The sequence below is a fragment of the Gymnogyps californianus genome, chromosome 1 (assembly GCF_018139145.2).
Source record: "Gymnogyps californianus isolate 813 chromosome 1, ASM1813914v2, whole genome shotgun sequence".
NCBI lineage: Eukaryota > Metazoa > Chordata > Aves > Accipitriformes > Cathartidae > Gymnogyps > Gymnogyps californianus.
In genome coordinates this window covers 57222088-57249625 of record NC_059471.1, presented here as the reverse complement: position 1 = coordinate 57249625, position 27538 = coordinate 57222088, and the positions used below count along the sequence as shown (strand labels likewise).

Below are 27538 nucleotides of genomic sequence, written 5' to 3'. Positions count from 1 at the left end.
AAATCAAATTAAAGGTCCTCCTCAAGTTTTTACTGCTTATAAGTAGAAAAATTCATTTGTCCACAGACATTTACAAGAATGGGTGTTGGCACTGTCCTTTTTTGTGTGACAGTATTGGTTTCCATGGATAGTGGGTATGAACGGGAGCTGCATGTAGAGATGCATAAATAGAGGCCATAGCTTTGGCTCTGATAAAAGCTTATTTTTTCATGGAAAATCTGTATTAGCTGAAAGTAACTTATTACCGTGGCGAAAGGGCCCTGGCAACTAACTTCTTACATGAGTGAAGATAATTTATTATAAAAAGGAAAATAACCTCTATATGATGTAGCAATGTAATGTGGAGTTTTAAAGGATGAGTATTTTGAGTGTCTGGCAGAATCACAAAGTCCAGAGCTGGATTATGTATCTGTTTCTAAAGCATCAATATCTGGAAGTCTCAGACAATGTATGGACTGTGATTTTTGAGAACTGCTGTTGGGATTGAGACCTGCATAAGATGGTTAAGCCTCTTGGCCCAGGGTGCTCAGAAAGCCTATTTCTAGCCCTTGTTGTAGGGTAAGAGATTATTAATGATAGGATGCTGTTTAAATACAAGAGAATGGTGGCAGTGCCAATGTATTAAAGAAAACACCCTTTTTATTATAAGGTCACTTGTTAAAGAACAATTGGACACAGTTCGCCATGATCTCAAACAAATATTAGGGCTTCTCACTTAATGGAAAAATGCATGCCAAGTCAAATTAATGAGCATGTTGGTGGCACAGAAAACATTTGCCCTGAGGAGCTAAGTATATGCTTGTTCACTTGGAAAAACAATGATCTAGAAAGACTATGTTATAGAGACAAGAACAAATAAAAGGTACTAGCATTAAGGATGTGACTGGGAATTTTGAATACATTTCTGTGGTATTCAGCCCATTTGCAGTGACATATGGATTTAGTTAGGTAACCTCTTGTTGACTAATTGCAAATAGCAGGATTCAGAAGAGGAGAGGGTGTCTTGCAGAAGATAAGACGAACTTGCTATTTTTGAAGCTTTTAGAGCTGGCAGTATTTAGTTCTTACTTTTTTCTTTCACTCAGTTTATCTGAAATGACAATTTTCATTTCTTTCCCAGCTATGCCTTTTTTTCCACCTTTCAGTGTATTGGTTGTCTTGTCTTTATATTCCCAATTTTCTCGTGGATGCACGTTTTCCTAAAGCTGAATTAACACTGACTGAGAGCTGTCATTCCTGTCAAAGATTGCTGTCACTGGTTGCTTCAGAAAAGGATGACGTCTGAGATGTCTTTTAAATATTGGAGTTATGTGCAACACTTTTTGTCCTGTACTTACAAGTCTTCATTGCTTTTTCTCTCCAGACAAATCTGTTCCTGACAGTTTGATGCAAGCAATAGTATAAACAGCCATATGTACTTTTTTTAACCAGTTCCGAAAGAAAACCCATAAATTTTATTAAAAAGGTAGTTTAAAGACAAGACTACACGCCTCAAGTCAGCCACTTTAAGTGAGTAAAATGAAGTAGAGCTGTTTATGTACTAGGATTACGGTACAAAGGTAAAGGGTTTTTATTTGGATGTTTCCTGGGTTTTTTTTTTTGTAATAAAGGAGAAAAAACACAAAAAATCTACGATGTGGTTCAATATGCTGCTCTGGATGCAGCTGGCCCAAGTGAAGTGTCTATCGCTCTCATCTGCTCATTGCAATGTCTTCTCCCCAGGGAAGCTTGTCCTCTGGTGTGCCAGTGTAACCAGCTGCCTGTGCAGTTGTGCTTTAACAGAGCTGCAGGACAGTCAGTCCAAACAGTCCGGTTTGAAAAAGTGTTCAAGGAAAAAGAAAATGTCCGAACTGGATTAGGGATTGATTGTGCATGCAGTTATTTGGCAGAGCCAACGAGGAAATAATTTTAGTCAGGGGGAGGGGAGGAGGAGAAGGGTGATGCCAAGCAAGTACGAACAGAGTGGAGTTTTGTAGTTTCTTGACCTGGCTTTACTTCAGACAGCACAGCCTGACTGAGAGTGCCCTCAGTTAATGCAGTTAAGGTTGCAAACTTGAAATCCAGGATATGCACCATTGCTATTATTAAATTAGTATGGCTTCATGGCAGTGTCCGTGGGCTGACATAATCCTTGGGAGTGCATGTTGGGGTCCAGGGAGTAGGAGCTGGGGCAGGGGCAGGGTAGGTGTGTTTGACTTCTGCTTAAGTATTGGTAAGACCAGTGCTGGAACACTGCGGTTCTCGGGTGGGATTTGACTGCAGATTCAGTCACCAAAATTTAGGTATCTGCTTGTGGGGCTTTAGATGCTTTCTTTGCTGTAGTCAGAGGGCATCTAGTCAATACAGTTAGTGGACTCTGGAGAAATATTCAACCATAGGGTCACTAGGTATCCACTTAAAGGTTAGATGAATCACTTTCTAAACTTCTAAACTAGGACAGAAGTTTCACTATGTAGGTCACGTGTAGATTCCCACATTCAGGTTTCTGAGTCTCAAATCCCATCCCTTGGGCTCCACTGGTTCATTAGAGATCCTACCAGGTCACCAGCTGCAAGTCCAGAATGGTGTGGCTCCTATGGTAGTAGGTCCTATATCATAGCTGTCAAACCCATGTGGATGACTTGGCATCACAAATCACACTAGGAACTTACATAGACGCACAACTGCATGGTACCCCTTATGCGTATATTTTATAAGAGATGCTGAAATACATTGTAAGGTCCATTTAAAAACAAAACGAAAAAGCGTGCAAAACTTCTTTTTGAATTATGGAAGAAAATGGAAGACCTCAAAGATCTGACTCTGTTGAGCTCGTTAGAGAGAAGACAGAGAGGTGTTTTATAGGTACTTGCACAAGCAGATAAAGGAGTCTAAGTACCCACTGGAGCAAAGTGCCAGCAGACCTGAGGGGTTCAAAATGGGGTTCTGCATGAAGGCCAGGTGCCTTTTTCAAAGACGTACTTAAGCCAAACATGAAATATTGAGCTCAGGGTATAACTGATATGGAAGGACAGTGATCTATAGGATGGAAGAGTAAACATTCTTATGAGACATCTTGAACTCTAAATTTTGCTTTTGCATTTTTGTTCTGTCAACTTTATTAAATGACTTCAAATGGCTTACAATTTGTCATAAGATTTCTAACATATAAATGGTATAGTTGCTGCAACAAAGGGTAAGGCTTATACCTTGTAATATATGTACGGCTTATAGCTTGTAATTCCCATGTTTTTCCAGATTTTTATGGTTTTTTCTTATTGTTTCTTTACCTCACATTAAATGCTTTGCTATTGTGTGGTTGTGGTACAGAAATACCTTGTTCTTCCTAGATCAAGACCTGTTTGAGATGGAAACTCCAGGATACCACTCTCAGCACCTATAAGAGTTATGAATATGTAGGTCATCAGAAGATGAAGGGAAAGCACATGTTTTGCAAGTGAATGTGCTGATCAGAGCATTCACTTCCCCAGAGGGTTATAGGAGGGTGTGCTTGCTCCAGTAAGACAGGAGATGTCTTGAGGAAAAATAAGCCACAGTGAATGGAGTGACTGACCAAAGCATGAGGGAAGTTTCTCAGGACTCTTGCAAGCAAGAAGATGACTCCAACAGAAACAGCATGTGCTTTTCTTTACTCTAGGGATAGAGTACGTGTAGTCTGTGAGTGGGAGATTCTTCTTTCTCCAGGGAAACTGAAGCAGATTTGAAGGTGGACATTGGACAATATGGCTCCATTTGGAAGCAAATTAGATTTCTCTGTCCAGGTCTTTTCAGTCTCAGTAGCCTGTGCATCTGTTGTCTTTTGTGTAAGGTAGCCTTGTTTCCAATACTGTGCAGATAGCTACAAAATGTAATTAATGAGCTCTTACGTTTTTTTTAATTTGGCTATTGTTTTCTGCACAGTCCTTACAGAAGACCTTTAAATGCTAAAATTAAGAAATACAGTAAAAGATGCTGGTTTTATAGGCCGTATTTCTTTTATGTAGGGAAATCTTGCCTGCTTAGCCTTTTGATGCAATTTTCAATTGTAAGCTGATTCTGCTAGACAAGGTCTAGATACCTAGTCCTGAGTGTTTCTTGCTGCGCAAACTGAATGCCTAGCTCACTGCTTGTCTCCAGAGGGGAGAGCCGTCAGACTACTTGTGTTATCGTTATTGTCAGCCTGCTGATTATCTCGGGTCCTCCAGCTTGCACGCAGTGAATCTACTAGAAGTTGGGGCAGTCGCCAGCTGAAGAGGTTAGTTGTCTCTTGTGAAACTCGGGAGCTAGAACCTTTGCCTTACCTCACGCAGTAACTGCATGATTACAGTCTGCAAATGGTTGTGTCTGGCTTTCAGACTACTTCATTAACAGTTAATTTATATGCAAGTTTGGTTTTCCAAAAAAACAACACACATGACTGATCCACCCTATCATAAATTTTTATAATGATAAGGTGGTGCAGGCTCATCTAAAATTCCTTCCAAAGGCGGTGTCAGATTTTTACTTTAGTCATCCTAACCATCTTTTCCTTCCCTGTATTTTTGCCGTAGCAAGGGTTTGTTTACATGAGCTGGATCCTAATAGTTCTACTCCCACTCCCACCCCCACCGGCACTTTGCAACGTATTGTAGATTATCATCACTAAAACTTAGTTTGGCTTTTTTATTTTTTATTAAGAAGCATTTATTTTCTTGGAGCTCTTTTCCTTGAAGCAGCTTTCCTCAACGCTTCACTTCAGGTTTGCAGCTGATGGTATGAGGAGACAGAAGTACTTCAGAAACTGCTTTTTTGTGACTGTCTGGGAGGTGATGGAGGGAGAAGGGGAAGGCAGCAGGCGTATAAAGCAGATTTGGGAGTGAGTTGTCAGAAGGAAGGAACAGACTTTGATCTCCATTTGCCAATGAGGATGGACGTGAGGGAGCCTTTAGAAATTAACTAGTGTGTGGATGGCTGACAGGCTTGGCAGAGACAACAAGCAGTACTGTGGAAAATAGTGATCTAGACAGGAGAAAATTTGGAGGAGATCGGGAATCTTTATTTCCTTTCTCCTCATCCCACGATAAAAACGAAATACGCTTACAGGCTTTTAAAGAACGCCGGAGAAGTAGAAGGTAGAGAAGGGCTGATGGCAGCGCTGGTGGGGAGTCAGGGTGCTTTGTTTTGCTTTGTGCTGACATAACTGTGTGCATAATTGATCCAAGTGAAATACCATGCACTCTCACTGCCACCTTACCTCCTCGTGATGAAATCTAAGTAAAAAGTTTGCAATCTACTGTATGTATCTAGAAGGTCAAACAACATGATGCCATCAACACCTTAACCCACAGATGAGCAGTGTAGTGGTAATGCAGCTCTCTTCAGAGCTCCTACCACATACCTACCCTATAGCTATTTTCCTTAATAGATTTATGAGACCCTATAATGTGCTTTCGGGATCTATGAGATGCAAGGCTGTTACACTGATAAATCTTCTATCATGAGCTAAGATCTTGCCTAGAGCCAAAGACTAAATTGTGCTGACTCATGCAGTCATAATGCGTAAGGTGTGGGCTTGCTGTTTGGTCAGGTGAAATTAGGGTAAAGTCAGAGAAGCCTCAAGAAAAAAACAGATGTAGGGGAAAAGGTTGTGTTCAGTTTTGGCTTTAGAGCGTGTGTGTGTGGGCTACCAGAAATGCAACAGGAAATGCAGTGTTTCAAGGGCACTTCCATTGAAAGTGTTTGAAAATCCAGGTGGCTCTCTGGTATCTGACCTTAGCTGACATGTTGCTTAACTTTTCCAACTCAATGCACAGATAAAGGGACAGAAGCCTTTTTGCTGTAAGACACACATGCTTGGGACCCAATGGTCACTAATGCGTTTTTGGCATCCAAAAATCAGGCAGCCACAAAATTCAGCTGGAATCTACTTGTGCATCGTATGTAATGATGAAGAAGGTGGCTCCTCTACGGTCCATAAAATGGGGACCTTTTAGAAAATATTGTCATTTCTAAGGAATTTGTTAATGAAAATAATACAGGAATTTAGTGTTGAGCTAGAATTTCAGTTGTCTGTTTTTTGTACAGGGTGGGTTTCTTTGGGGGGTGGGGGTGTCCCCCCTTTATTAAGGAGCAAATGGGCGCACCCTGATTTCAGTATGCCAGGACTCCTGCCGTACATACATACATACACAGCTGGTGTTCTGAAAGAAATTTGTGTGCAGATAATGCTTTTCATAGTGTATTCAAACTGAAAGTTTGATGTGAAGGATGTGAAGTGGTCTGCAGGAAATGAGAGATTTAATTCAGAAAGTTGGGCCAGGATCCACTGTCCTAAGCAACAGATCATCATTCCACATTATATCTCGTTTTCTAACAGTAAATTCAAGTTTAGCCCAGCTATTCATCTTGTACTCTGAAGTAAACCTGGTAAAACTAGCCTCTTATGACACTTCTTGCAGTGTTCAACATTTTCTTCTTATTTGTAATGTTTCCCAATGCAATCCTTTGGGAAGAGAAAGCTCACTTTCTCTTGATACTGGGTTTTCTTTCTAAATGGGACGAAGTTGTTTTTAGGAAAAAGTTACAAGCCTGTGTTGAAAGTAGCTCTTCCAACTGTCAGTCTTTCAACTGAAAGTCAGTCTTTCAACAGTTTCTTTTTACCTGAATTGAAAAAACATATCCAAGATTCACCATATAGCTTGGGTCCATTAAAGATTAGTCGTGTTATTTCATTAATCGTCTATTACTTTGTTACAGCAGTCACAGAATAGTCCACAAAGACAGACACTAATGTTCAGTGAACCAGTTTTGTAAAGGCATTTCTTGAAGAACAAATAATGCAGAAGAAAACCATAAACTGCACGATTAGTCAAATTAGGTATTACTGTAAATTCTTCAAGTTGCTTAAAAATAGATGTCGCTCTTATGTTATACAATGCATCCACTCTTAAATTTAGTAGTTATGTTTAAATATTTAAGTGTTTCAATAGTGTTAAATAGTTTTATACTTGTTCTAAATTAAATTCTTCTGGCAAAGAGTTTTTTATTTTGTTTCTATTGTGTTGCAGACTCTCCTACAGATTTTTGGTGTGGTGGCTGTGGCTGTGGCAGTTATTCCTTGGATACTCATCCCCTTAATTCCACTATTTATTCTTTTCATTTTTCTTCGACGATATTTCTTAGACACTTCAAGAGATATAAAACGTCTAGAATCCACAAGTATGTAGCTTGGCGGGACTTAATGTTAGTTTGAACCCTGCTTATTATTATGTGAAATGCTAGTATTTTATAGACAATCCATCAAAGATTTTTTTCTTTTGCTATGCAAATAACTTCCTTATTGCCTTGGTTCTCAACTAGTGAATTACATGCTTAACTCCTATTTTGCGTAATGATAAGCCTTAGGTATGTCAGTTTAACTATCTCTAAGTAAAGCTGGTTAAGAACATGCTAAGTTGCTGGTCTTTGGGAACTTGCATGCACATACTCATGGTGTTTCTGACCTAATCTGACTCTTGTGCCTGACTTTAGCTTGACTATGATATGAAATATTAAACATTATGAATAGCAAACATGGGTGCCTCATGTCATTAATAAAGCTCAAAGGATTTCTTCAGTGACAGCTATTGTTAGAAACATAAGACCTTTTTGTATAAATTAATCTGCCTGGCTGTCTGACTGATTCTAATTGAGTAAGAGGACTTTAGTTAAAGATATTGCATATTTATTCTAAAAGGATGCAGTACAGTAACTTGTATGGTTAAATAGAAAGCAGTAGGATTAAAGGTTAGTGTGGTACAAGAAGAATTAAATGTTGTCCTTCAGCTATTGCTAAGTTACTCTCGTTTCCCTTTGTAGCTCGAAGTCCAGTGTTCTCCCACTTGTCGTCATCCCTCCAGGGACTTTGGACTATTCGGGCTTTGAAAGCAGAGGAGAGATTTCAAAAATTATTTGATGCACACCAAGACCTCCACTCAGGTTTGTGATGAATTGACGTGAAGAATCAAATACTTTGGTCTGTAGGAGGGAAATACCTTATGCTCTCAGCGACATGTATATAATGTACATTAAAATCAGTAGGAGCTGTGCATTTGTCTCTTTAGGGTAAAATTTCTCTATTACAACGAAAACGTTATTATCTGTCTAGATTTTTGAGAGTTTATTTTGGGCTGTAATATAATTTGAGATACGCACGCATATGTTTTAACAATGTCTAAGATAAACATTTTTAAGTATGCCTGATAAGAATATTTAAAGAATTATTTTTGACGTTTTCCTGGATTCCATCTTTAAAAAGAGAGGAGGAGAGGGGAACAAGCTATATTATGAAGCATTTAATATTAAGTAGTGTGCTAGGAGTGGGCAGAGATAATTAATATAAATCATCTTGGAAAAGTTTCATAAATCTCACTTCTTTTTTACTTTGAGTAGCTTTCAGGGCTCACATCTAATGTGATGGTATTAACATGACCAGAAGTTGTAAAGTATTAGTATTCTGCAAACATAAGTAATATAATTCAGGTTTGCACTGTGATTCTTTACCTTCTGTCAATTAAATGTTCTCTATTACAATGTTTTTAAAGATGCAGCAGAATGCAAATTTGCAATTTTGTGTTTGTTAGGTAAGATCTTGTATTTCCTCTGTCATAAGACATCCAAGTATATTCTATGGCTTTTTTGTAATTTATAGACTTCTAAGATTTCAGACCAGACCAGTTGATCTTTTCTGAAGTACAGTTTATCGCAGGCTGTAGAATTGTGCACACTGACCTCCGTGTTGAGCCCAGTAACTTGTGACGGGGGAAACATATCTTCCAGGGAGGCACCTCTAGCTTTGCATTCCCCATGTCTTAATATTTTCAAGTTGCTAATTATCTGACCAAGTCAATTTTACAGTAGCTGATAGCAAGGGAACACAAAGTTGTTTTTTAAGCTTTGTATTAAAAGACATCTTTAGTCGATAAACTGCATATAAAAGATTGACTATACAAAGAGGACCATGACCTTTAAAAGAAATATTTTCTTGTATTTTAAGGTCAGATCTAAGGAACATAAACACACTATTTTCCAGTCAATTCTATTCATCTCTTTGACAAAACTGTCAGTAACACCCCTCCTGGGCAGTTCAGTAGCCTGCTTTTGAGATCAAGCTTCAGTACTTATAGTCACAGTCTTTCGTGTATCTATACGCTTCATCTTGGTGTCTTTCCCACCAGAGTATTTGGGGTATACTGGCTTGCTTAATGTGTGTGTGGTTTTTGGTCCTTGGAGAGAATATGAGCCAGCAGTGTGCCTGGGCAGCAAAGGCGGCCAACAACATCTGGGCTGTATTAACAGGAGCACAGCCAGTGGAAGGAGGGAAGTGATTATCCCCCTCAGCACTTGTTAGCCCACATCTGGAATACTGCATCCACTTTTGGACCCCCAGATACAGGAAACGCTCTAACAACCTGGAGTGAGTTCAGTGCAGGGGCCACTAAGATGGTCAGGGGACTGACAGGAGAGATATCCGTGTGAGGAGAGGCTGAGGAAACTGGGCTTGTTCAACTTGCAGAAGAGAAGGATTACAGAGGATTTAATAGCTGCCTTCCAGTACCTGCAGGGATGTTACCAAAAAGATAGTCAGGCTCTTCACAGTGGTACATGGTGGGAGGAGCAAGAAAATGGGTGTAAGTTGTAACGAAAGAGGTTTAACCTGGATACAAGGAAAAACTTCTTCACCATGAGGGCAGTCAAGCAGAGGAACAGGTTGCCCAGAGACGTTGTGCAGTCTCCATCCATGTCGCTTTTCGAGACTCGAACTGCATAAAGCATGAAGCAACATGGTCTGACCTCAGAGCTGAACCTGCTTTGAGCAGGAAGCTGAACTGGAGACCTCCTGAGGTTGCTTCCACCCTGAATGATTCTTTGATACTAAGTGTGTGCAAGCAATAGCTGATAGAAGAGGATACCTTTTATACTAGCTCACAAAGTCAGAGTCCTGGGTTCTTAAGTCTCCCAAAGAGTTTTAAATTCTTTCCTGCATCATGGAAGGCTCTCCCAACCAGCAGTGGTTTCGTTTAGCGCTTTTGGCTGGAGTGGTATCCTCCTCTCTATTTAGGGCTGAGCCTGGGAAACAGGACACTCACTTCGAACCCCCTTTCAGGGATGCCTATGAGTTTGATATTAAATGATCTTTAGATAAAAAACATCTAAAAGGCATGCTGAGGTTTGACCAAACCTAAGTTTTCTTCCTGTCAGTGCAGCATCTCTATAAACAAGCTCAGAAGTCATCACAAGTTACACCATGATGAGTCTTTGTTAGTCCTCATGATTGCCATATTCCTTCCTGCGTGCACAGTGATGCCGGTTACATAGGGAGGTTGCAGAATGACCCATCTCAAGCTGGCAGTTTAGTGCACCTTCCTGGACAACGGGATCAATGGAGCAAAACCTTGGAGCTGAAAAATCTACAACCCAAGTGTCCCATTTCCTGGTCTTACAAGTATACTATTGCACCAAAAATGACCTTTCATGTCACCAGGAAGCTGCCTGGAAGGCTGTTTCCAGGGGCACTCGGCTCCTGGGTTTCAGAGAAGTACCTAAATTATCATGGTGAATTCAATTTCTGGAACGAGGTTTGTGACTTGATGCAGCGCTCTCTTCTGCATATGTCGTTCCGTGTGCCTAGGTGTATGACTGTCCATTAGACCGTATCAAATGTCTTGTTTAATGAAACCAGCTGCTAAATGTGTGGTCAGGCATATGCGGTTAGAGTTGATGTAAATGGGACTAAGAGGTTACCAGCTCTGGACCTTACCTGGCTGCCTCTTGGCATCCTTGCTCTTTCCCTCTGCTGCCCTCCAGAAGTTACATGGAGTTCTGTTGGCTGAATTGTTCATTTGATCACTCGGTAATCTGGCTATCCAAAATGATCTGGCTTAAAACCATTTACCTCCTCCCTTTTTTTATAAAAGGGAGGATTTTTTTTTAGTTTGAATCTTTCCCAGCTCTGGGCTAAGGAACATTGAAACAGTTGAGACAGCACTGATCTTTAGCATGGAGTAATGACAACCGATGCAGAAAGGGTTGGAATGGTAACCTGCTGCGACTTGGTAGCAGCTGGAACAATTCATCTGACTGCAGCCTAGGCAATAAATAATGCCATACTTTGTTACGGCTACTTGACTTCTGGTTTTGGCCCTGAATTCAAACACTTTGCCTTCTGTATCGCGATGTCTTTTCTTGCTGTCTCCTGTATCTTGTATTATAGCAGATCTATCTGGGATGGAATTTAGCACCAAATTGTGGACACCTGGATGTGAGTGCCCATTGGAGATATCCACCTGTCAGCTTCCCCAAAAGTAGATATATGCATTTAGTCAGTTGAATAGCTCTGTAGCTCCACTGGCTGTATTGAGTAGCTCTTATGGGAGCTTAACCAGCTGCAGCTGCCTTCTAAAGACTTGGCTCTGACAGTTGTGTTGTGATATGTTCTAGCTAAAAGCCTGTAGACTATAGTCCAGCTACAGCAAATGTAGTTGTACTTCTGCTTTTTGTATAAGACTCCCGAGTCCACTAGAGTTAAAAAAAGGCTTCCATTTTAAATAAATGGACCATGCTTCAGGCCTTGACTGTTTTTCTTTTTCTTCCCATTACTGTATGTTATACTAGCTGTGGTTGCTATTGTGGTTGCTATTAGTGTGAAAACTAGGTTAGACCATTTCAGGAAAACTGGACAATATTCTGATCATCATTAGTCCATACAGACATACACTTGAAGGTGGTAATGTTTTGGTTTTTTTTTTAACAACTTATAATATTAACATGAATTCATTTAATAATAATTATACAGCTTAGTTTTCTAATAATCCACTGTTCTTATGTCTTTGTAAAACACATTTTAGAGGCCTGGTTTCTATTTTTGACAACCTCGAGGTGGTTTGCTGTGCGTCTGGATGCCATCTGTGCCATTTTTGTTATAGTAGTTGCTTTTGGTTCCCTGCTTCTCGCCAAGAGTAAGTACAGATGTTAGAAAAAGTTCACCGAGTAATTACCATGTATAGTAATGTTAATTCTTTTTCATAGTTTGCTGTTTCTAATTGTTTAAGGACTGTAATTAAGTTAAATGTTTCTTTCTAGATCATGATCTCTTCCTCAGTCTAGGGCATTGGGGCTCTGTCTGCTTTCCTGCAAATACTGGAGGCAGTTCAGACATCTTCTGGGCTTAGGCATGCATCTACCATCATCCCCAAATGTGCAAACAAACTTGCAGATCTGAGTCTTCACTTTTGAGATTCTGGCTTTCAGAGCAATAACAACAAATAAATCTTTTTCTTTTTCCTCACCTTTGCCTTTCTTTTTTGGGCCTACAGGGCTTTGCTTTTCATACTGAAACACCCACAGAGCTGCTGCTTAACAACTTTTTTCCTTTCTACACATGGCACAGTAGGCCAAAAGGCAAGCTAAAATTCCTAGGGATACTCTTCTAATATCTTGGATCAGCAGGATAGGCCAGTTCCGGAAAGAAAATCGCCTTGTAATAATACATTTTACGTTCACTGTCACTCATGAACTGTCATTAGTGTATGCATCATCCAGGATGTAATTGGGTTAGATGTACTAGAATGAGATAGTCATCTAAAATATGAAGGAAGAAGTAATTATCTTGGACATGAAAATTAGTGCTAATTTGCTGGTTTTGTTTCTTTTCTTTTTCCTTTGGATAAGTTCTGTGTATGCATGTGTGTGTTAAAATTTGAACACTCTGTGCTGCTCAACACTGAAGATTTTGAGCTAGGTTTGATGTTATTAGAATGCAAAAAAAACAAGTCAAAACAGTGGTCCTGCATCTTTTCTTGCCTCTGGATAAGGAGTAGCTCTCTTGAAGTCAATAGAGCTATGCTAGGATAAAGTTCAAGTAAGTCAGAGGACAATCATGCTTAATATTGGGGCAGACAGAATTCATTTATTTTGTGAGAGTAGACCCACTGAACACAATAAATGCTTATCTAAACAGGGGAAGAAATATTCTTTCCTGTTATTTTATCTGATCACTTACAAGAGTACAAAGTTGATGTAAATGTTCGTAACTTATTTTGAAATCATTTTACGATCATTTTTTGCTTAGGTTTAGGGGCTGATCTAATTCCCTTAGAAAAAAGTGAAAAGTTACAATGCTCAGCCAGATAGGGATGACCCTAACAAGCTGCATAAGTATGGTCTTGAGACTGAACCTCAGTTTTTAAGTAAAATGCCAGGCCAAGGAGAATTGGGATTATCTTTTCAAATATACAGACAATTTCCAAAATGTACCAAAAAAAAAAAATCAGCAAGTAGCTGTTCTGCCTGGAGCTACTCATTGCACAGATGGCAAGTACGGTGTAACCAAACAAAATTCTGGCTGTGATGCTTCCATCATGTAAGCAACCTCATGAAAGTGAAGTTAACTAGGATTTTGTGTAATTACCAGTGTACTTATTTGATTCTCTTTTTCCTTTGTTCTGCAGCTTTGAATGCAGGGCAGGTTGGTTTGGCGCTATCCTATGCAATCACCCTCATGGGAACATTCCAGTGGGGTGTTAGACAAAGTGCTGAAGTTGAAAACCTGGTAACGTTTATTTCTTCCTTTTCACCTCTTGGTCCCTTTTTGTGGTTGTGACATGCGGCCTTAAGGATGGGATTCTTCTTAATTAACGTAGGACATTAATACCTTAGCAAGCGACTGAGGCACCACTTACAGTCCATAAAGAAAAATAGCCTCTTCTAGGGTATAATTTGTCTGACTGATTTTGAATGTCTGTTGAGATGAATTGTGCCCAGTGACTGTCCCTCTCCATTCATAGTACGGGAGGCTTTATAATCTCCCTTTACAGCAGAAAGGAGACTGTCTACTTACAGTGTAGACAATTGCATTGCAACTTGCTAAAATTACAAGAAATTAATCCCTCTCCATAAGATGTTTTAATTATTTTTTTTTTTAGATTTGGGATTTTTAAATTATTATTATTTATTACTGCATTTTAAAATTTTATTTATATCCCTCATGGCATTTTTAGGGTCCTGTTAATTCATTGTAAAGGCTTATATCTTCTTAATTTGTTGTAAGTTAACGAATATTTGAAGGTATTTGTTATATTCAGCTGAGAGGATTGTGTGTTTTCCAAAATATATAAAGTAAAACGCCTTCCACCAATTTACAATACTTACTAGCATATTCTAGTTTGCCTATTTCCTTTCTTAAGTTAATATATTAAGAAAAAAGACTATTAAAAAAAACATACTGAGCATAAACTTGGGGATTTTTGTGTTGTGTTGACAACTGAAGGTTACTTGTACTTATGATTTGCTGACCATAGTCTAGGAAATACATGTAGTCCTTTTGTAGAAGTTACAAAGCCATGTTCAATAACAGATAAAATTAATAATAATGTTAGATTTGTATTTTTTTGTCTAGCACATTGCTTCTTCAGAGCATTTTTCAGACATGAATAAACTAGTGGTGACAGACTTCGGTGAGAAATAGGAAGAAAGCTTTCAGGTTTTTTCATACCAGTTCGGAAGTTTTGGAAGTGTCAGTCTGTGGGACACTCTCATGTAGTGAGTTACTCTCTTGGAGGCTGTGATTCACAAGTACTTTGCAGGAGAAAGGCTTGCCATCCACTAAGCTGGCTTTGATGTGGAATGCTGATCATTTTATGGAGCTATGATTAGCATCAACTTCTTTGACAGGTGGACATCCACCAAAAATGCCTTGTTATTAAAGGCTGACTACATTTGGGGGAGGCAAGAACATTTCCTCTCTGTTCTACTCTGTCATTCCTTCCTTATATGCTTTTCCTTGGAGCTTATTTTGCAATGTGGAAAGGGTAGGTGGCAATGAGCTCAGAGAACTTGCTGCCTGGTGACCTCTGCCCTTAAAGCCACTCCAGGCAAGATAAGCCTACTGGGTATCTTTATGATTGGTTTTTTCAGAATCCATCTATGAGTGGATACCATTAAATACGATTAATTGTATTGAGAAGATGTATGGGTGAGGATGCACACCAGAGCCTAAACAGAACTCTTATTATTTGCCCAAGGGGAAAAACGTGTCTAGATAGCTCAACTTCTGTTTCTCTTCCTTTCCATAAGATTAGAGGCATCAGCAAATATTGCAGTTTCTTTCATATCTGGCATAAAATACATAGGAAAACGAGTTTTATTGCATATAAGTCACTAATAATATGGTGACAGCTATCGGATTGTGGAGTTGCTTGCGACAAACATATTTAAAAGATTTGCTGGAGGTGAGCACAGCGGTAATGATGAGGACAAAAAAAGGGATGATGAAGCCAGTAACTTGATGCTAGTAGCTGTCGTGTGTCTGCGTGTAGCTCATATGGTGGTTTCATTTCTAGCTTTGTCTTCCCAACACACAAGGAAATGGTGTCATCTTAGCCAAGACTGACAGACAACTCTCATAGCTTAAATTTCTTAGTATTTATGCACGTACTTAGATTTGTAATTAATCCCACTGATTAGAAATGAATATTTATGTATGAATTTATGTATCATGATAGATTTGGGTCTGTAGTAGGACATGAGATGCATTCTTTCCACTTTTTCAGTTGTATAAAGTAAGCATAGGATGGTACCAAATACTCTTATCTGTGCTTAAAAGAAAAGCTCTGGAATAATTTGCATTGAATCTTTATAGTAAAAATACACACACACATATATATATGCATGCAATATTTGCAATATATGCAATAAGCTGAAATTTATGTATATATGTCTTCTTTCTTCCCCTTAAGATGATATCAGTAGAAAGAGTAATGGAGTACACTGAACTTGAAAAAGAAGCTCCTTGGGAGACCAACAAGCATCCACCACCTGAATGGCCAAGCCAAGGAATGATAGCATTTGAAAATGTAAACTTCACTTACAGTCTGGATGGACCTTTGGTGTTAAGACATTTTTCTGTTTTAATTAAACCAAAAGAAAAGGTATGTATATGGCTGTCTTTGGCCATTCACAGAAATTAAGCAAAGATGATAAGTTGACAAGAAGCTGTGTGATAAAAACACATTATAAAATATATGGATGTTGGGAAATTAGTAAGTGTTCTTTTAAAAAATAAGCCTTGGTCATTTTAATAACAAAAGTTGGAGGCTATTTATTTCCTGTAAGTGTAGCATAAATGTGTCTGGGAACATGACATTTCTGTCTGTCAAAACAAAGGGTTAAACATATTTGATAATTTTCTGATAAAATTTGGGTTTCATCAGAAAGTGGCAGACATTCAAAATACCGACTAAGCCCAAAATGTTGTTCAAATCCAAAGCAAATGGAGCTGCCTTAGGAAATTGGGGATTCAATAGAGGGAACATAAATGAAACAAAGGATGTCAACAGACAAGGTGAGCAGAGACAATTGAAAATAAGGAATGTACACGCTCTTGCACAGAGCCCCGAATGGAAGAGAGAAGAAAGAAATACAAATCAGTTGCATAACTTCAGAATTGGGGGTTTTCTTTCAGTTCCTTTCGGCTACCAATCCAATTAACTGTTGCCGTTAATTAGATTGGTAGCCAAAAGAAACATAGAAATAAAACTCTTCCTCCTCTGCAAATTTGACTCTTCCTCCCCAATTTTGACACTATCCCAGTTGAAAGAGTGCTGCAGGGAAGATCTCCCCCACAGACAAAATTAAATTAGAGCCCTGCAGTGTTAATTCATGCTTTGCTACATTTCAAATGCACATGTACTTTTTTGATTAGGATTTCTTCCCTAGGAGGCTGGTTCAACCCTCTACAATCATTACCCTTGCCTCATTTGTAACATGCTTTTTCATTCAGTTCCAAACCTGTTTCGTTCCTCAAGTGAACCTTTTTAATAACATGCATGTTACAAGAATTCAGCCCAACTTTGCTGCATGGAGATGATCTCATGGAATTAGGTATGGGTGAGTTAAAAATGGTGTTTAAGAAGGAGAGCAAAAGGGATGTTTATCTATTCTCTACTTTTCTTGCCTATGGGCCATCTCTCTAGCTGTTATATATCACTCCAATGTAATAGCAGACAAGAAAATTTACATTTCTTAGTGAGAGACAGAAATAAAATTTAAAAAAAAAGAAAACAAGAGATATTAGCGATGTATGACAATCCTTGGTGGGGGCAAGAGGGGGAGGGATGACTGGGGGTATTTATTTTTGCTGAGTGGTTATGCTGTGGTTTTGTCATCCTGAAGTGAATTTGCCCAGCTTGAAACTATTGCTAAGAACTTCGTGTTTGTTTTCTATGATGTTTTGCACAATACTGCAGTAGACTGCCACTGTGTAAAATAAATCTCCCAAGCATCTGTGCTCCTTATATTGGTTTTAATTATGGAGAAGCGTCTCTTCAGAACCAGGTTCCCAGATCCACTAGGGATTCTGCCCATGCAGCTGTCAGTGAGAGCTCTTATGCCTGTTCAGACCCCTGGCTTGTGCAGACTTCTGGTGGCTGCAGTGCCACTGGCAGGATGAATGAGTTTAAACTTCTGCCATGCTTATAGTTTTTCTTGTAGCCACCCCAGCACCCAATTTGGGAAGCTGTAGGTACAGTAAGAATGGAGGAGGTGATTACTAGCAGATCACTCGTGGGTTAGGGTCTCTTTTGATCTGCTTGTCTCAGCGTTCAGTATTTCCCACCAGTCAAAGCAGGCTAGGAAGAACCCTCTGTTTTAACCACCTTTGCTAAGGTAGCATAGTCTGAGCACTCACGTAAGGAGCTCTGCCGGCAGCTGGCTGTGATTACCCTCTTCAGCTACTGTAGCTGCAGCAGGAGAAGGTTAGCATGTGCAGCCTTGGGTTTTAAACACCATTGTCTTTGTTTTAGGGTGCTTATGAATGCTTATTGACTAATATATTGTTAAATGCACCTTGTCCTGACAGATCCTAAATCTGTGGGTATGGCTACATGAAAAAGTTAGGAGGGTGAGGGTCTAGATTTACGGCATGGCAGCTGTTCGCGTAAATACTGTCACAGCATAGCACGAGAGGGAGGTTGCCTGAGGGATAACAAAGACACAGGCAGTTTCAGTGGAGTAGCTGACATGCTGTAAATCTCACTCTCATTTTTTGTGCAGCTCTACTTTGAAGTATGAGTGACGCTTGACTAACGATGAGCCCAACGTAGCAGGTGTACTCCTGCGTATGCACATGGCTTACATCGGGCAACAAAATCCTGGCCATGTGATTCCTGTTAGGTGGCTGGGACTTCCATTTGCAGACCGTCGCTGTATTTGCACTGGCTATGAACATGGGCCTCTGAAGAATACAATGTATTAAAAAAATAAATAAATGTGTATACAGAGAGCTGTTTCAAATTCATGTCAATTTTCAGCAGCCTGTAGTCAATTGGACCAAAAATACAAATAGATTCCTCTAAATACTGAAGAGCATAGTCCTTTCATTTGATGCCAAACTGAAAGTGGAATTTTGACAATATGCAGAGCAGCTGCATTTTTATTTTAAGTATCAATGTATTTTTCTATGTTTTTTCTTTATATCCTTAATACAATACTTTATATCACTGACATTTACAGAGAAACAATTGAACTTTTGTTTTGACAACTCTGGGTGTCTGTGTTCACCATTCAGCATTTTCTTTCTGAGCTGTAGTGTAACTGTTCAGAACTATTTTTCCTTTGTTTCACTGATATAATTTAGAATACTAGACATTTTATCATTTATTGTAACAGATTTGCTTAAATTAGGCTGTATCTTTAATAATAAGCACTCTGTAAATGTTAATTAGTTTATATACAATGGTACAATAATGAATTGTTGGATGAAACTGTTGAGTCAGAAAACAGAAGTAGAAAATACCTTTTAGATTATGCAGCGTAAGTTGCTCCTTGCAGTATACTTTTTTAGTGTTTTGTGTATTTTTGATCAACTGTGGGCACTGCTGCTTTGTCTGAGCTTAGTGTCTCTGACTGTTAGAAAGTTTGTCCTTGCTGTTCGATGTAATGTTTCCTGTGCTTAATTTAATTCCAGCAGTCATTACTGCATACATCTGAGTCTCAGGCAGTGGGTAATTGCCCTCTGGTGTCTGTACGTATACTCATGAAGGTTTTCATGTTTCTTCCTCCCTTCTGCACCCCAATCACTTTACCAGGCTATATTGTACATGTTTAATCCTCGTAAATCCTTCCTCATCAAATCAGTATCTCCAACCCATATTAATTTTATGTTGCACTACTCTGAACTCTTTCCAGTGTGTTGATTTCTTTCTGGAAATGTAGCGATTAGAACTGAGTGCAGGAAATAAAAAATCCTGCCAGATCAGATCTGTGTAGGGGTTTACGCCCATCACCTTCTCCGATACAATTGATTGCTCTACATTGTTTTCTCTAAGAATCCTTTACCTGAAGACAACATTTAAAAAAAAAATGTTTACTGTTCAAGTAGTATTTAATCACCACTAATTATATGTCTTCTCTCATTTATTAATGGGCCTACTTTCTCCCAAGTGTTGGTTTCATTTGAAATATTTGTAGGTCTCAACCCCTTGTCATTAAAATTAGCAATCCCATATTTTGCGTTGTCTCTACCTCTTTTCTGAAAGCATTATTTTTTCACATTGCGTACAGCTTCTGATTTTTCTTTGGGAGCATATAGAAGCCTGAATCACTGTGATTTTATTATTCACTGTTTCTTCTGTTTGAAAAGGAATTGCAGCTTGCTCATATGGCCTTGTAGTTTCAATACTTGTGTCCTCTCTGTTGAAGGTGTCTGAAGCATGAATACAATTTATAATCCTGCTAGTTTTGGCTTCAGAGTTTGACTACTTTAAAGTACTTCACCTTAACCATGCTAACCAAAATCAGTCTCAGTTATTTAAATTGGGAATACTGCTCATACATTGTTCCCAAAGTGCTTTATGGGAGTCCTTTTTTGGGTTGAGAAGTAGATGCATGCCAGAAATGATTTGCCTAACATCACCCAGCAAACCAGGTCTGGTATAAAAATTAGCAGCCTTGAATCACATTACTCTCTACGCTGAACCACTTTATCTTGTCTACACAATAAAACACCACACATTAAGGAAAAATCTTTCACCTTTGAATACGATCCAAGAAATTGTTGGGTATCCAAATGTCACCTGAATCCAAACTGATTTGGGGGGAGGTTTTTTCCTCTCGAAAAAATGTTAATTATAAAGAAGTTTTATTTGGTGCTTGTTCTACTGTAAATCCTGTGATGTTGTAAAACTGTTGCTTGACATATTAATTTATCCTGAGAAGCTCATGGTTTAATTGTACAAGCTTGACTTGCTCTGTAGGTTGGAATAGTGGGAAGAACTGGAGCTGGGAAAAGCTCTCTGATAGCAGCCCTCTTTCGCTTGGCGGAACCCGAAGGAAAGATTTGGATTGATAAGTGCTTGACGTCAGAGCTCGGACTCCATGACTTGCGGAAGAAAATTTCAATTATACCTCAGGTAAGAAAGTGACTTGCTCTGCTATAAACTTTTTCAATATAATGCCATAGTATTTAAAATGGTTTGCCGGGATATGTTCCCACTGCGCCCCTGTATGCATTAGACATAGAAACTTTAGCAAGGCGTTATTCTGACTTGAGTAAGGTCTTGGTTATTTTAAGATAAACAGAATCAGCTTTGGGGACTGGAGCGTTTTCTTCCTAGTTTTGTCCCCTGTCTGTTCCTCTGGAATACTTGTGAGTAGGTGTTGGCAGTATGCTGTCCTCCTATAGTCTGGGGAAGAGCAGAGAAAATCTGACGGGAATATACGAATCTTCAGCAGTCCTCTGAAGTCGCTTGATCCTTTGGCAGCAATTCCTGCCTGATGCATTGTCTGAAGCTTCCTTAGTAAGGGACTTTGAGTAAACCACTTTCACCTCTCTAGTCACCCATGTACAAACTGACTGAGGCTAGATCTAGAAAGAGCAAATGTGCCTACTGGCAGTGAGCTACCAGCCTTTCCCATATTTGGAGAAGGTTGGACAGGAGGAGACCAGGGGAACGGACAAAAGAGTGGGTCATTATGACCCATAAACAGAAACTTGGTGAGTTTTAGAAGCTGAATGCGGGAAAGGCTGCAATACAGGGAAAAAACTAAGACAGTGTTGGGAATAGCCTCATCTCTGGTGCTGGAGCAGAAGAAAGGATGTTCCAAGAAGTCCAGCAGGTCACAGGTCTTCTCCTCTATGGTCTTGCTTTCAAATGAGACATTGAATCAGAGAAGGGTTATGTATAACCTCAAAACTTCCTGAAGGCAGAGCCTGTGCAGGTTACCATGTTTCATGAGAGCTCTGATCTCTTCCATGATCGTTTGCTCTCCACTGGAGAGGGAGGAAGAGGGGAAAGCTCATATGTTGCAAATGCAAAGTCATGTTTTTGGCAAATAATTTGTCTGGGATGTTCTAGCAGGTAGATAGAACAGTAGGCTGGAAACCAGAGGAATTTGTTTGCCATGTTTAGCATTAATTCTCCGATCTCTGTATTTTATTACAGAAGCTGTATTTAGAGTCCTTACACCGTCTTTGTACCTGAATGTTTGCTAGCCTGTTGGCAGGATGGCATTCAGAGTGTATTACTTTCTTTAAATTGAGAATCTGATAAAAATGGTAATGAACAGTGGTTCTAAGCCTCTCTTGATTACCTACTTTTTTTTTCCCCCTTTCCCAAGAATAGAAGTCAGAGAAAAGAAGCAGATATGCTATTATCAAAAAAAAAAAAAAAAAAGAGGTACTCCCCCAGCAATTGGATATTGGATTGTTGCCTAATGCAGGATGTCTTTTGTTTCTGCATGCTGAAGGCTTTGTTATTGCACAGTGGAGGTACTCACTGGAACTAGTCATCTTTTGTATGTAAAGAGGACTTTACGTATTTAAGTTCTATTTTTTTTGCTTGTGTGCAGCATTCTTTTCTCCTGAAAGCAGGTGATCGTCAGTTCATTCAAGGTCTACAGCTTTTTGAAAGCCTTGCCCGTAGCTATTGTAGGTGATTTCGACGTTTGGAAGAATTCAACCCATTTGAATAAAATAGAGTACTGAGACAGGAAAACTGCTGGTCAAATATAGTTTCTACATGTTGAGCGATGCAGATGCTCAAAGTTCACTGCATTTAATTATACATGGGGTTTTTTCATACGTTGGTCTATTGACATAGTTGTAAAACTGTTCTAATCCAGTTGAATTCTGTGACTTTTATCAAGTTTATATGATAGGGTTTTCATCATGGTCCCAAAGGGTTTTAAGTTTCCAAAAGCTAGCAGGTAGCATTTATTTTCCACATAAGGGAAGACTTGTTTCCACTAAAAATACGCAAAACTATGAAGTGGTAGTAGTAAGAAGAGGAGGAGGGTTTGGAATAAGGTTCATACTATAGTAAACTGAGTGATAGGCATTGTCTTGCGCTGCATTAATAGTAGTGTCAATAATAGAAATAGTAATGTAACATCAGGTAGTTATTTTGCAGTAAATATCTTCATAATTATGTGGGAAGCTAAGAAACCAGAGAGAGAGATGCTTATTAAAATTATAACATAAAACATGCTAAACAGAACCATTCCTAGAGAGTGGTGAGGCAAGACTGAAGTTTTCTTATATGTAAGTTTAAACACTTACCTGGAGAAATAAAAATGTGCTTAGGCTTCTAATTGCTTGCTTGGATGGACCTGTGTGAAGGTTGTGTTTGTAAATCTTTTCTATGCAAATGTTGTCTGCCTCCCTGTCTGCAAGCATTTTTACAACAATTATTTACAGGTTTGTCTTATTACTTTCCTCTCATAAACTAGACTATTTTAAATAATAATCTGCGTCACAAATGATAATTAAAAAATATCCTTATCTTCTGTTGCAGTACATGTCTGTTGTTAGGACTTTTATAATAGTTATGAACACTTCATAAATTCAGCCTCTTATTTTGCCAACCTAGAAAATGGATTGAAAAGGAAAATAAATGTAACAATACCTTCAAAACACACCAAATGGTGTATTAAAATATGTGTTGTTAAACAAATTACTTTCTAGGTGTTTTTGAAGAAAAATGTTCTTTAACCTGTTAATGTTTTTTTTTTTTAAATCCTTTTGTTCATTCAACAGGTTTTTAATGACGTTGTTAATGCAACAGATACTTTCAAATAATTGGCATGTTATGTCAAGAAATGCATATGTTCTTTTACATTGCTTGTGGTGTGTTCTGTCTTTGTTAATCCTTATATACCACTCAGAGTGGTTTAGAAATGAAGACACGATAAAAGGGTTAAGGTCTAAATTCTGTTCTGATTTGCTGCAGCGCTTTGGAGCTGGGCTTCACTAGGGTTAGATGGGGCCTAAGTCACGACAGAGGTTAATCTCGAAGTAAGCTGAAGTTATCCTATCTAAGTTAGACTTTATTTCCTAGGGGAGAAAAAAAGAAAACATTTTGCGTAAGATTTCTCCAATTTAAAGAAGACTGACAACATGATGAATGGTCTCCATTTATGATTAGCACTGTTACAGCTTTCTTCTTCTTGTTGTTGTCTTTGTGTGGTATTAAGAGGAGTTTAGCCCTGAAGTCGTGTCAGTGCACGACTCTCAGGTCTGGCAACTCACATTAGGGAGTACTGATCTGTTGCTTAAAGAGTTCTGGACCAAAAGTCATCTTACCACTTCTCAAACACTACATTTTCCAGTGTGAACTGATTTGTGCCAGTTTGATTAGTGATCTGTTATTGGTCTGACTGGGAACTGAAGTAGAACAAAACTTGCTTCGACCACAGGTAAACCCACATTGCTACCTGAATGGGAGAAGGTACTGATTTGACTCCCTGGTGTATTTTGAGTTAGAGCTTTGCCCAGCAATGCTCCAGTTCTAAGTAAGTTTGCTTTGATGCTGTAGCAGTATAGATTAACTTTTATGTATATAGATTTAAACATTGTGTTGAAATGGTGAAAGCTGTTCCTCTTACGCTCTGGTGGTAAAATTGAAGGCCTTTTATGGTATGAAATGAAAAAAAAAACCAAACCCACAACCAAATAGAGAAGGAAAACCAGAAAGGCATTGTGAGCTCTTTGATTCCTCTCTGGTTTATGTACTTCAAAAACAAATTTTCAAAACTGCCCAAACGTAATTTAGGAGTGTGAGCTCATTGACAGTGGTAGTTGGTGGTTTTCATTAACAATACCAGGAGGATAGCAGTGATTTCATGTAAGTATATATATAGCTTGTGGCATCAAAACAGTGGCATGTAAATGCCCGTTTGAGTACTGACATAACTGTGTACAGCAATTTGCAAACAGACCTGTCCCGTTTGGTAAATTATCTTAATACAGACTGGTTGAACACTTGCCTCCCCCCACCCCCCCCACCACCCCTTAAGCATGCTATTGTGAAATACTCCTTTGCATTTCATAAAAGATAGCTTGTTGTTGGATATTTCTGTGCTATTGTTGATATAGGTTAGTTCTGTTTATTATTAAATTACCTATTGCAATATAAAACCTGTGTTTATAATGGAATGCTAATTTTACTGGGTTTTAGGAGCCTGTTTTATTCACTGGAACTATGAGGAAAAACTTAGATCCTTTCAATGAGCACACCGATGAAGAGCTGTGGAATGCCTTGGAAGAGGTGACTTATTAAATCTAATAATGTATATCTGATATTTACAAGCCAAGTAACACTACGGTGCTTGCGTGCATTAGGTTTTAGATGTTTTCACCAGGTTTGATAAGGGCATAGCTGTTGATGGAAAAAGGTAGATCGTTGTGTGCACGTTTGTATATGTGTGTGTGTGCATGTATATTCTTATAAGTCTTCTATGAAAAAATTATCCTTTGGGATGATGCTTTGGTTACGTTTTGATTCATATCAGTTTTAATGAACATTAATAGATTCTTAACAATGTGCTTTAATGTTTTTAGCATTCTAATAACTGACACACTGTGTAATCCAACTTGGCACTTACTCATTTTGTGTCAGAATATAAAAGGTAAACCTTGCATACTTATTGTTGTGTCATCAGACACACAATAGCTGATTTAAAAGAGAGTTACTCATCCTACAATATGTTGACATGTCAACAGGTGCAACTGAAGGAGGTTGTGGAAGATCTACCTAATAAAATGGAGATGCAGCTGGCAGAATCTGGGTCTAATTTTAGTGTTGGTCAGAGACAGCTGGTGTGTCTTGCCAGAGCGGTTCTAAAAAAAAATCGGATCCTTATCATCGATGAAGCAACAGCAAATGTGGACCCAAGGTAAAAACAAAATCTGTCATGTTAAGATGAGCTGTTTTTTCTTCTAATATGATCATCTGTACTGTAGAGATGAACTTAAATGCTTTGTATTTCTTGTAGTTTGTATTGCTATTTTATGTTTTTAATGATAGCGTCATAATTGTCTATTCAAAATGGAGTGGTTAAGCTTTGGCTACAGAGCAGATGATACAAACTAAGCGCTCAAAATATCCCTAATTTCAGTGCAATCCGTTGAGTAGGGAAATTAATATTCAAAGTTTATTTGCCCTGCAGCCATAGACAAGAAGACAAGAACCTCCTTGGAAATGCACATCGGTAACATCAGAATAGCCATGAAGCAAGTTGAGTTCTGTTGATTTCTGGAAGAAATGTCTCTTGGAAATAAATAAATAAAAATTAATTAATTAATTAATCTCCCCCCCAAAAAAACCCAAAACTAGAAAGGTGAAAAATGACTATAAGCAAAACCGGATTCTTCTGGTTATGAGAGGCTATCCCTTCAGATGACTCAGATGCCGGTGTAACAGATAAAATGGGGGGGGGGGGGGGGAAGGTAGGCTGTCCTAAACACCACAGGAATTGCAAAACAGATTTGGAGATTCTTAAAGCTACAGGAGGGACTCATTTATCATTCATTATTTTGTCTTGTATAACTCAGGCCAGCAGAACTTTCCTGAATTCATTCCTGTTTGAACTAGTGTGTACTTCTAGAAGAACATCCAACCTCAGTAGAAAAAAAATTCAATGACAACCCTTGTTAAATTGTTCCAATAGCTAAGTACCCCCACTGTTAATTTTTGAAACATTTGAAATGCTGGTGGAAATATTTTGGAAACAATACTGCAAACGTACTGCATCAATTAGTCTGAGCTGAATATATAGTTCCAACAAACTATGGCTTGAGGGAGAACTCAAAGTCCAAAGAGGACAATAACACAGCAAGTCTCTGAAACAGATGCATTAAGGATTTTGTATGTCATCTGGGCGTGACTCATTTTTATAACATCTTCTTGGGGGAGAAGTGGTGCCACTAGGGTAGCTTTGCAGTTCAGCTGACAGTGTATTTCTAAAACCTTTAGAGAAGTGCATTCCCTTCCCAGAGGTTCTCTTTTTTTCCTTTTTTTTTTTTTGGGGGGGGGGGGGGGGGGGGAGGGACACACAACTATTAGTTTATTTTTGGCTGAGCTCTGATAGATTAACTGTGATTAATCATAGCTGTGGAAATTTAATACCATCTTACTCATCCTCCCTATTTTGGCATCTCACATGTGTGTGTTCTCAACTTGCACTATCCATTTAATTGATCTTGATTAATGTGTGCTGCAATATATATTATAATAAGGTAAATGTTTGTTTGTATCAACTCTAGGCATAACAATACAAATAATAACTTGGAACTTCTTCTTTGAATTCAGTTTGCATTACAGTCATTATTACCTTTTCCTTAATGTGTTGCTATAACTAGATCCAAGTATTTTTCAGCTGTGCAATCTGATAGGACGCTCATCAGGAAATGCTGATGTGGGTTGCTTAACTGAGCAGTTAGGGAGGCATTTTTGGCATGTAAGGAAAATCTCCTCCTCTTCTGATGCACAACCTCCATACCTGGCACCCTTGTCTCTAGCCTGGCGGCAAGCGCACATCATATCAAGCACCTGGGATAGGAAACCATGGGGAGCTGCTGCCGGCTCTGGAGATGATATTTCTTTTTTTGTTTTTCTGGCTCTAAATCTCTTTGCCTCAACCGCTGCTGCAACCGTGTCCCTTCTCCAGTTCAACCTGGAAGCAAATGTGAGAAGGCAGGGTTTTGGAGGTGGGAGGAGGAGAAGGAAGGGTGAGGTGGCATGAGGCAGTGGATGGACAGAAGGGTGAGAGGTGTGCAGTGTACCTTCCCCAGGGCTGAGGGACTCCCCGCCATGTTTCTCCAGCTCAGCTAGTCCATTCTCATCTGCTGAGTGAAAGGAGGGAAGTTGGAGTTCATCTTTCTTCCTCCTTCTTATGTCTTGCAGCTCCCATATGTACCCTTATTTTCCCCCTTGCTCCTCGTAGCTACCAGCTGCTTTGCATGCTGCAGGGGTGTCAGTGCTGTCGTGAGGGAGAGGAGGAGCTTGCCATAAAGAAAGTTGCCCTAAGCCAGACTACTTGCATGTTTTGCGTGATGACAGACAGACATTTAATTTGATCTTATCTTCTTGGTCCTGAAGCCAGCATTCTCACCCCAAAGAATGGAGTCCTTTTAAAGCAGTTGAACCATTCTGGAAGGTTGTACAAAATTTGGAGCAGAAGAGCTGAAAATCTTTCTGTAGTCACTTTGGTGATATATTGAAACAACATCCTTAGTAACTGAGACTTTTTTAAATACTGAGTAAGTTGA

General features: G+C 39.0%; 1 protein-coding gene across 2 annotated transcripts in view; it reads left to right on the top strand.

The window, feature by feature from the left end:
- ABCC4 (ATP binding cassette subfamily C member 4) overlaps positions 1-27538 on the top strand; it is a 153114-nt gene that overhangs the window by 100043 nt on the left and 25533 nt on the right. Inside the window, exons 21-29 of one of the 2 annotated variants that reach the window (XM_050912778.1) lie at positions 7026-7176; positions 7816-7935; positions 11844-11954; positions 13446-13546; positions 15732-15923; positions 18959-19015; positions 20247-20402; positions 24447-24536; positions 24992-25164. In XM_050912778.1, coding sequence (XP_050768735.1) covers positions 7026-7176; positions 7816-7935; positions 11844-11954; positions 13446-13546; positions 15732-15923; positions 18959-19015; positions 20247-20402; positions 24447-24536; positions 24992-25164 — 1151 coding nt within the window. The remainder of the gene's footprint in view (positions 1-7025; positions 7177-7815; positions 7936-11843; positions 11955-13445; positions 13547-15731; positions 15924-18958; positions 19016-20246; positions 20403-24446; positions 24537-24991; positions 25165-27538) is intronic. The other variant, XM_050912787.1, reaches the window with a different exon arrangement.